This window comes from Lissotriton helveticus, chromosome 6 (genome assembly GCF_964261635.1).
Source record: "Lissotriton helveticus chromosome 6, aLisHel1.1, whole genome shotgun sequence".
Lineage (NCBI taxonomy): Eukaryota > Metazoa > Chordata > Amphibia > Caudata > Salamandridae > Lissotriton > Lissotriton helveticus.
In genome coordinates, this window is record NC_136067.1 from 337,451,418 (window position 1) to 337,462,216 (window position 10,799).

Genomic DNA, 10,799 nt, shown 5'->3' on the forward strand with positions numbered 1-10,799 from the left:
TTGACAGATGTGGCTGCAAACTACTGGCCGTAATCACGCAGGCCGGACAGATCTGGCCGCAAACTATTGGCAGCAACTACTATGGTCGCAAAAGAAATCTGACCGCAAGAGTGACACCTGTCACTTTTTACGGCCCCAGGGTTCCCAAAAGTGACAGGTGGCACTTTTACTGCCGAGGGTGGTTAAAAGCAGCTGTCCCTAAAGGGGCGGATGAGTCACCCGGGGGAGGGTTGTTTTTGGAGATAGAGGCGTGGCGGAACTTCCCTGTGGTCATGTGTCCATGTTGTGGTGTAGAGGTATATGCCTCTTTCAGGGGGGTTGTGGTTTCTTAGAATACATATAAGCTGGTGTCAAGAGCCTGGTGCAGCAAGCAGACACCCTGAATACGTGAAGGGACGCAATGGCAGAAATTAAGAGATACAACCTATTCACGAGAAAACCATGGTTTAATGGCGCACAGCCCCCCGCCAGTAGCTATTGCAGAACCGTCAGCCCCTTGGTAATCGACCAAAATGCTCAACCAGAAGAACCTAAGGATATGGGCTGTGACATTACTGCTTTTGGCGGTGAGCTTTGTAAGCGTATGGACGCCATCAATCTCAAGGATTGGCCTCGCCGTGTCCCCCCGATTAAGCGCAACAGCAGCTCTAGCGAGTGTTCGAGTGACGGTGAGGCGTATGTACAAAGCATGCTCCTGGAGTTGGAGGATGATGAAGAAACCATAGCTCCGCCTAATACCCCTGTCTATGAAGACTTGGGTTTTCATGAGGGTGTTGTTCCTGAGAAGGTCCTGGCGCAAAAGCCTGATACAGGCGTTGAAGATGATGGGACATTGCGGGATATTAACAACTCACAAGATGTCAGTTCTGCCGCCGAGGGCTGTGAAGATGGGAAGGTTAGTAAAAAAATGTATGAGCAGCCATTTACATAAGGATGTATTTTATTTCTTCAACAAGCAAACGTTAATATTTCTTCTATTTTTGGCCCCTCTAGAGAGCAACCCCGGTGGGATGCACTTACTTCATAATGCCCTACGACAAAGAAAATGTACCACCTCCTAACACGCCAGTCTATGAAGACATGGATGTTCAGGAGGATACGGGTCCTACGAAGGTAGTTGTGCAACAGCCTGATACAAGTGTCGAAGATGATGGGGTATCGCAGGATATTACCGACTCTCAAGATTTCAGAGCAGCTGCAGAGGGCGATGAAAATGTGTGAGTTAGTAAAAAATGTTAGGAGTAGACACTTCACATGAAAGCTTGTTTTGTTTCTACCTCTAGCGGTCTGTCAATATTTCTCTTTTGAACCTAGAATGCAACACCGAAAAGAACTGATGCCCAGGGGCAGACTGCAAAAGTTTGCAGCTTGAATCTGTCTTGTATATGCTGTGCAAACCAGACTGGAAGTTCCACAAAGCCAAGTGCAGATGTTCCTATGGATTGTGAAATGTCTCTAAGAACGACGACTTTGAAAAGGAAGCACAGAGGCTCAACAGATATGTCATATTGGGTGTTAAAGGTTTCGCAGCTGTGGTTGTACGCACATGCGTCAAACTGGACTATTACAGCCTGTGTTTCGGACGCCGTGTTAGGGACCCTCAACAGGGGGTGCACGAGTGTCTAGCAAAATCATACAAAGAACGAGTAATCTGGTACATATGTAGTATGCTAGACCCATACAAGATGTATAAGCTGCTAAGGGGGGTGCACGGCCTGTGCGCTGAAAATAAATATGTCCACCCGAACATGCTGAAGATCTTGGTGGCGACACTCAAGGAGATTCGCTATGCCGGTGATCCATGCTCAAAACTAAGAAGTATGCCATGCACCTGTGCGTGCTGTGACAGAAAGTTGGCAGAAAGACTCATAGAAAGGCGCATGTGTAATGTATATCTAAAAAACAGAAAAGTACTGTCCCTGGCACCACAAAGGTTATTTTATAATAAATAACTCCTGATGTATTGTTACGTGCTAGCGTGTAATTAAAGTAAAGTAGTAGAATGTTACACCCAAAAGCCGTATATGTGTTAAACTGTACTTACTATGCATACTGCGAAAAGATATGAAACACCTTTGTCTGTGATTTGGTAATATTCATTATTTTTAATAAAAATGTTCTTACACAAAACAAGCGTCTTTCATTTCCTGTACTGTAACAACTGCTAACATGTCGGGGGACCTGTTAAGAAAACTTTATTATGATACAAGAGGGGTTGGCAGCTTTGGAAGCGTTGCCTCTCTATATAGAAGCGCTGTGGATGAAAAGGAGTCGGGAAGCCGAGAAGCTGTGAAGTTGTGGCTATCAGGAGAGGATGTGCATTCACTACATAAACCTACCAGAAGATGCTTTAAGAGGCGTCCTACAATATGTGCGTATAGATTATAAGTGGGAAGCGGACATAATCAGCCTTCAAGATATAGCAAAACATAACGACAACGCCTGTTATATATTAACATCATAGATGTGTTGTCCAAGTAGAGGCGTTGCATGATAAAAGTGGGCCAAGCGTCACAAGCGCTTTTAAAGCCATCTTCGATAAGGGACGTATTCCTCAAAAACTACATACAGATGCCGGAAAAGAATTCTTAAACAAGTCAATTCAGAAATTATTAAAACAGCACAATGTTCAACATTTTGTACCACACACCGTAGTAAAAGCAGCGGTTGTAGAACGGTTTAACAGAACTTTAAAGTCTAAGATGTGGTGGTATTTTACGGCCAACAACACATACAGATACGTCGACGTTCTACAGGCTTTCTTAGCTATATATAATGCCAGTTATCATAGGACCCTCAAACTGGCACCCGAAGAGGTAACACCTAATAATTCGTTAACTGTTTGGAGAAATGTGTATGGTTGTAATTTCGGTACAAAGGTGAAGAAGCCAGTTTTTAAAAAAGGTGATCACGTAAGGATTTCAAAATTGAAAGGTGTCTTCATGAAGGGTTACCAACAGACTTTTAGTAATGAAATATTTATAGTGGAAAGTGTGGAGCTTAAGGAAGGGTTGTATATTTACAGGTTAAAGGACTACGATGGGAAAACGGTGTCAGGGTCCTTTTATAAGGATGAGTTACAAAAGGTGCCCGATGATCCGAACCGTGTGTATAGGGTTGAAAAGGTTCTGAAAAGGAAAGGTAGCGGTGCTAAGAGCCAGGCCTATGTCAAATGAAGGGGGTGGCTGGAGAAATTTAAGTTGGGTGTCGGCCAGCTCCCTGAAGGGGGTGTGAGCTAAAAACAGCTGATAGGATGAAGACAACGCCCTTTTATATAACTTTACCATCCAACGCTTCTAAGGACATGTTCCCCAGCAATCAGATTTCGAATTACACCATCAAATTGGCTAAGCCTGTTGTAGCTCAAAGGGGACTGGGAGGTTGCCCTAACAGAAATCCAATACCCTAGAACATGGAATAAATTTACCGCGGCCGAAACCAAGTTTCACATCAAGCGTGAATAGGACCCCCTGGGCATTACATGTATCCTTCCCTTACGGCTACTACCCAAATGTTTCAAGCGTTGTCGACACCATCAACAAATCCATAGCCGGCATAGAACTACATCCGAATATTCATCTGGTGCTAGATAACGTAAGAAGGAAGGGGTTTCTTAAATCCATAAATCGCAACACCCTGTTTAACTGCTCCGGTAAATTAAGAAGGGTTTTAGGGACAATACAACATGTGAAAAGCCCTGTGGAACAAGATCACACGTGCCGGTTCTACACGCTCTATGTGTATAGTGATATTGTAGAGTCTCAGAGGATCGGGGATAGTTACTCACCGCTGTTAAGATGGGTCCATGTACAGGGTGATAATAATACGATGGTCAACATACAATTTACTAAACCTTACTACGTCGCAGTTTCTAAAAACCATTTGGACACTATTTCAATTATGATCTACGATGATCAGTCTGAGCCGGTGGCCTTTAAATACGGGAAAGTTATTGTTAAGCTTTATTTAAGGCCTAGACACGACAGGGGATATTAAGCATCCATAATGGTGGTTATGAAAACCTACGGGGATCCTTCTATGTACAGGGACTATTACAGAAGTCAAGCCGGTTATGGAGGGCCACCGTACTTTCAAGGTTCACCTGTTAAGTACGGGGCTGGATTAGGAGGATTCTTTAGGAGTCTGTTTAGAAGAGCTATGCCTTTCCTGAGAAGAGGCTATGAAATTGCAAAACCTCATGTTAAGGCGGCTGCTACGAACATTGCCCAGGAGGTGGTGGGGTCTGTTACATCGGCAGTTGCAGAGTGCATGAACAAACAGCCGCAAGAAGGAGCGGGTTTGGTGTATAAGCCTTGGGCGAGTGTCAAAAGGAAACGGCGTGTTTCCAGATGCAGGGGCCCTCCGGCCCCCATTAAAAAAAGGAGGACCGCTTCAAAACGCACTCAGAAAAGAAGAGCTCCCAGATGGAAGAGAGCGGCGAAGAAGGGAAACGGCTCTGAAGTAAATATTTTTTAAAGCCTCGTAAACAAAGCCATGGCCTTCGTACATTGTGGATCTGGAGAGTGCGCCAAATCAGAGTTGGACTTGTTTACTCTAAAACCCACGCAAGACAAGCATCGAAAACAGCTTCTTCATGGAGGTATCGCCTTTAGCAGCATTGACACCGCTGGCCCCTATAGAGATTTTTGTGTCAGGGTCCACGGATATGTATTTGGATCTCAACAACACGCTGCTGCATCTTTTGTGTAAAATCGTAAAAGCGGATCGGACCGACATTGAAGATGATGCTAAAGTGGCAACGATCGCTTACCCGCTAGCTACCATGTTTAATCAAGTGGACATCACCCTGAGAGCTCGACTCATCACCCAGAACGATAACATGTACGCCTACAGAGCCTACATCGAGAGCATTCTAAATTACACTAGCGACGCCCTTGACACAAAACTTTCAGCGGGTCTCTTTCACAGTGATACACACGGTCAGTTTGGAATCACAGCTCTGGATGGCGCCAATAAGGGTTTTATCAAAAGAACGGGGCATGCTGCAGCCAGTCGTACCTTTGACCTCCTGGGGCGCATACATTCGGACCTCTTCTTCCAAGATAAACTGCTTATCAACGGAATTGATCTTAAGATCAAGCTCAATCGCAACAAGGACTCATTCTGCCTCATCAACGGGAATGCGGAACAGTACAAGCTGAACATACTGTCCGCTAGCCTGTTTGTAAAGAGAGCGAAAGTGTCACCGAGCGTCAGGTTAGCGCACGCCGAAGCTTTGCAAATATTCAACGCCAAGTATGCTGTGGAAAGAGTATCTCTGAAGGTATTCAGTATCCCTGCAGGTACCCGCTTAACACAACAGCAGAATTCATTTCTGGGGCAGCTACCCAAACTCATCATCATCGGTTTTGTGGACAATACAGCTTTTAGCGGCAATCACGCCTCAAACCCCTTCAATTTTAAACACTACAACACCAGCTACGCGGCTTTGGTCCACGAGGGCAATGTGATTCCTGCAAAACCCTACACACCCAGTTTTACAGCCGGTCATTACATCAGGTAATATCAAGGGCTGGTTTTGATAACCGGGAAGCATCCAAGGAACTGTGGGGTAGCAGTTTCAAGAGAAGGCTATGGACGCGGATACACGTGTTCGCATTCGAGCTGACACCAGACATGGAAGACGGCGATCACTATAATCTGGTCAAAAATGATTCGCAGATCCACTGGTAGCTAATGTGAACATGGTTGTATTCTCGGTATTCGACAGCATCATTCATATCAACCACGCAAGACAGATTTTGTTTGACTATCTTTAAAATATTTGTGAAATGGATACTGTGCAGATACGTGACTTCTTAAGCAGACATAAATACGCTAGGAAATACTTTTTAGCGGTTTTCCCTAGCGATGGGTTACCAACTGAAATAGGGGCAGAAAGACCTCACACCCTAGTCTTTAACACAGACCCGCATGATAAGGGTGGAACACATCGGGCTGCCGTGTTTATAGCTCGGGACCGGGTTGCAGTGTTTGACAGTACAGCAGAGTTCCATGAACACAGTATCTATACGCAACCTATATTCAAGTTTGTGAAAAAAGCTGCAGCTGTGGTGGAGTATAACAAGCTGAGGGTCCAGGATACCATGGCCATCACATGCGGGGAACACTGTATTTATTTTATCAGTCAAATGTCACAGGGTGTTTCTTAAATCTATATTCAAGGGATCTTGTTAACAATGACAGTATAGTTGTGAAATATGTAAAAGAAAACACAAGGGCATCGGTCAGACCTGTGAAAACAGAATATGCAGCTTGTCAAAACTGTAAGGGTTTATAACAGATGTATGCCTAATGTTGAACGTGTTAAATAAAGACATTATATATTTTTTTAAAACATGCATTCAGACTCTGTATTTCATGTACATGCACAATAAATGTTTTAAAAAACGACTGAGATGGATTGAAAAGTTATAACATGTGTTTATTGCAAACAGGCAGGTAGGTTGGTCATAGTTTGACAAACTTTATTGAAGAAACCTATAAAGAAAAAAAACAGACACGTTTATACACCTACTACACGCGGTTATTCAAAAAGTCTGCAGAAACATCACGGGGTAATCCACTTGAGGGGTGGTTTGGGCACTGTCTTTTTGCGAGGTGGTACCGCTGGTGCTGGGGTAGCCCATTTAGGGGATAGCCTCCGAACGTCTGAACCTGTAGGCGATGATAGTAGGGGGGCCTTCAAATTTTCTAGCAGTCGACGGTGTTCATTATTACCAAAGATCATTGAGGGTATATTGAGTTCAGCAGCGGCTTGAAGAAACTGATCCCAACCTCGCGGGGCATTTTGAGGCGTTAGGATTTGGGGTGTGTGAGACCCTGCAACCGGTTGTCCCTTGTAGAGAAATTCGCCTTGTACATTCCAAGATGTTAGGTCTTTAGAAGCGGCGACTTTACTCATTACCATCTGCTCCGCCTCTCTATGCCTCTGACTTATATTTTTTAAGAGATCGACAACAAAGGTATCTGAGGATGTTGCAAGATCGTAAGGCGGTTTTAGGGGCTGAGGGTCTTTGGCAGGAGCTGCTGGTTGTTCAGAGTCTGGGGTATATAGAGTCAGCTTGTTTTCTCAGTATTCCACTGGGTGTAGTAATTTAAGACTTTTTTGAGAGTGCTGGTGTAAAGGTTAGCCTTGTCGTAGGGGTTTAGATCAGTCCTGCTCACAATTTCTTTAATTTCAGTATCCAGGCGTAGAGTCTCATTTCTACGGATATCCCAGGCATTGTCCGAAGAAGACCCCATGTGCTCCATTTGCTGCCGAAGAACCAGAAACATTTTTGTGGCATGATCCATCACTGGCCCCAGAGGAGGCTTGTAATTACAGGTATAGCTATACCCAGCAAGCTGCCTATAAAGCCCCCAGACTGTTTCACCAGTTTCTTCTTGGTGATGAGTGTGGCCCTTTTATTTCTGAGCTTTTTGATGAGACCCCTCTTCTTTTTCAGAACCTGTAACTGACGCTTTGATATAGGAACGTTACCTTTTAGGGTGTTTAGGGCTATTTCTGAAATGGCAGACGCTAAATCATCAGAAGGGGTGCCCAGGATGGCCTTTCTGTGTTGGGGTCTGGCTGTAACAAGCATTTTCAGGAGAGATAAATTGCGGCATAGGTGTGCAGACATGGTCAACACTGTGCGTTATAAGGGTTGGTCTGTAATGGCTCTAAAAGACATCAGCGCAGCTTTTTATAGGTCCCGGTCTTGGGCTTTGGTGTGTGAACTACAGGTAGCTCTGGGGGAAAAATATCAGCCCTCAGTCTATAGTCTTCTAGAGTTTCATTTTTTAAGTTTACCAACAGGTACCCGTGGGGTTTTGCTGTAGCATCGTTAAAGGCCTCCATAAGGAATTGGGAGTTGCCGGGGTACATCAGTTTAGCTATGACGGTTATTTGTTGTTTGTCACGGGGGTTTAAATAAAAAAAGGTATGAAGCGTTGAGGGCTATAGACCGACTGTTCTTTCCCCTGTAAAATAAGTTCTGCACAATATAGCAGATGCTTAGATTGCTATGATGTGATTATTGAGTAAAAGCCCTCTCTAACTCAGGATGATCACCACCTTCACGCATAAGGTCATCCACAATTATCATATTTACAAGGGTCGGGGGCAGTAGCTCATCATCGTTGAGGTTATCCGGTATACCCTCTATAAATTTGATATGGGTGAACCTCCGGGCCAAGTCTGTATAAAGAGGCTGCCAGCACGAATAAAGCCACACAATGTTGTTAGGTGTTTGTGATAAGGCAGAGTCGGCATTTTCTAAGAGCTTTTTTATAAAGTAGCTTTTACCGCAGTTTGAGGGCCCTGCTAACACGCAGGAGAACGGATGCTGTAACCTGGTGTCCATGATGTGGCGGCTGTCTCTCTAATGGGCCTAATAACCATAAGGCAGTGTTTTATAGTCAGCGGTCAGGACCCTTTTATCAAAAACAACTCGCAATGTTTTATGTAGGGGCTGGGTTGTAATTTCCCACTTCTTTTTGGATCTGACTATGCAGGGCTGGTTCACGACTATGGTTTTAGCATTCTCAGAATCGTCTGCTGTAGCATATTCATGCACCAGATTTTTCAAACTATCAAAATTGATTTTTAGGGTGTTGCTGACATTTAATGTTATCCCTTTGACCTTCATACACACTTTGTTCTTGTTTGTGCGGTAACTGTATGTCTTAGGGCCGGAACCCGTAAATTCTAATATATACTCATCCTTATCCAGCTCACTGGTTCGATTACCCAGATAATCCCCTAGAGGAGGGTCTTCATCCCCCGGTTTGCTAAGAAAAATCACAGAGTCTGTATCATGATAAAAGCAGCGATCCTGGAGATTATCCATAACCCCGTAAAGCTCTAGACGAGCGTGGGCTGTCGTGAAGCAGGCTATAACAATGTTTATGTTGTTACTCGATGTGGGGTACTCTTGGGGGTATTTCCAACACAAAGCAGCGGTATCATCATTGATAAACTCACAGCTGGACACCTCGTAGCAAGGTGCAAACAGGTACTTGAACAGTTCATCAGGATCTGTTATTAAGGTAGTATTTGACAGGCTTGTGCTCTGTGCAAATTTTCCCCATAAGGAGTTGAGACAGAGTTTGGCTAACTGGCGGCGTGCAGGATTGACCTCTATCAGATGGGGGCCTAAACAGATTCCCTCGTGAGCGTAGTAGTCAGCGATGTATTTCTGTTTTGCATCCTGACTAGTACACCATTCTGGATACCCGGAGGCCTCCTGTTTGTCTCTGAGAAACAAATTAATGTAGGTGGCAAAGAGTTGTGTTGTAGTGCTCTTAAAATGCCGCACTTCGTGTACTCTACTGAGCCTGTACCCTTTCTCTAAGGCAGCTTGTACCTCGATGCTACACCAGGTCCCTGTGAGCATCCTTTGTTCTTCGGTGTGTCTGCAACCATCAACCTCTTTAAACATCGCACATGTTCGACAGAGGGGGAACATCAGCTTACCATCGACTCTGCATGGGAACACGGGAAAGTAAAGCTGCTTAGGAGGATAGATTTCACATTTGACAAGCCCAAAGTATTCGGCTAGGGGCTTAAAATCTCTATAGATGATGATGGGGTGACCCAGGGGGTACAACTTTATTTTGTTCACAAAAGGGTACAGACTGGTGACATCATAGTAGTGTATTTTCTCACCCTCACCAGCTGCCTTGTACACTTGTATGGCATTTGTATGACCCCCGAATAAGGCATCGCGGGGCTCCAGAGGTTTAGGTAAATCACGAGTCTGAAGAAAAGAGCGAAGGCCAGTGTCGGTTTTTAACATGTCTAGTCACTCGTACTCCCAAGAACTCTCATAGCAAAGCCCCGCTTTTCAACATACTGGGCCTTCGTCAGAGTACGTCTATATAAGTGTTCAAATGTGGCACCCAACAGCTTGTTATACTCTTGGGGTTTGTAACACCTGGGACAGCCGTGGTAAAAACAACCATTGAATTCAAAGGCCGTCAGCACGCCCTTAATTACAGAGTACCCGTCCAGGTAGTAGGGGCCCAGGCGGTATTCACCACCCTGTAAGGCATGCTGAACCTGTATGTCTTCCTTCTCAGAGACGTGCATTAGCCATTGGATAGAGGGGGTTGAATAACGTTTCTGTTTACTGTTATAGAGGTCTGGCAGCACTAGAGCGATAGTTTCTGCCCTCAAAAACATGTGCTTGTAGATGGACATACACATGGAGGCGAGAGTGATGTTTTGAAACGAGTCTATGTATTCGAACGCTTCTAACATTTCAGGGGTTTTGGATTTCATGGCCCTGCCCTTTTTAATTAGAGTCTTGGATTTCAAGGCCTTGACTTTTTTAGTCATAGTCACCACAACATCTCTGAAGAGGTTACAAGTTTGCCGCAGGATCATTACATCAGTCTGACAATAAGCTTTCAACTCTGTTGAAAATGAAACTCCTTTTCACGGTTTTCAGAGTACCATTGTAGAAAGCTCACTTTCTCATCAGGCATTATGTATTCAACCCCGTAGCTGTCAGGAGGCGGCATGGGCCCCACATAATTCTGGTTAGCCCAGGTGTTAAAAAAGTGTGGAAAATAACCTTTACACCCTGGGAACCCAAAGGCCTTTGGCAGCTTGCTCAATTTCATTGGTAGGAAATTCAGGGTGTCTATGAACCTTATTTGTAAAGAGCATGCCGTCATCAGCATCAGTTTAGAACCCTGGGTTATGAGCTCTACTTGTATCTTTTCACGAATCATGTTTTGCCGAATAAAGAAGGAGTTGTAGGCTTTCTAGTTGTGGGCGAGCATGGTAT

The 10,799-nt window shown here is 44.5% G+C and overlaps 1 protein-coding gene across 1 annotated transcript; it reads left to right on the forward strand.

The window, feature by feature from the left end:
- The first annotated feature begins 400 nt into the window (after positions 1-400).
- On the forward strand, positions 401-1,952 carry LOC144762294 (uncharacterized). Its single transcript, XM_078647438.1, is given in 4 exon segments — positions 401-895; positions 994-1,215; positions 1,315-1,417; positions 1,420-1,952. Coding segments are annotated over 4 exon segments (1,353 nt in total).
- Positions 1,953-10,799: the final 8,847 nt, after the last annotated feature.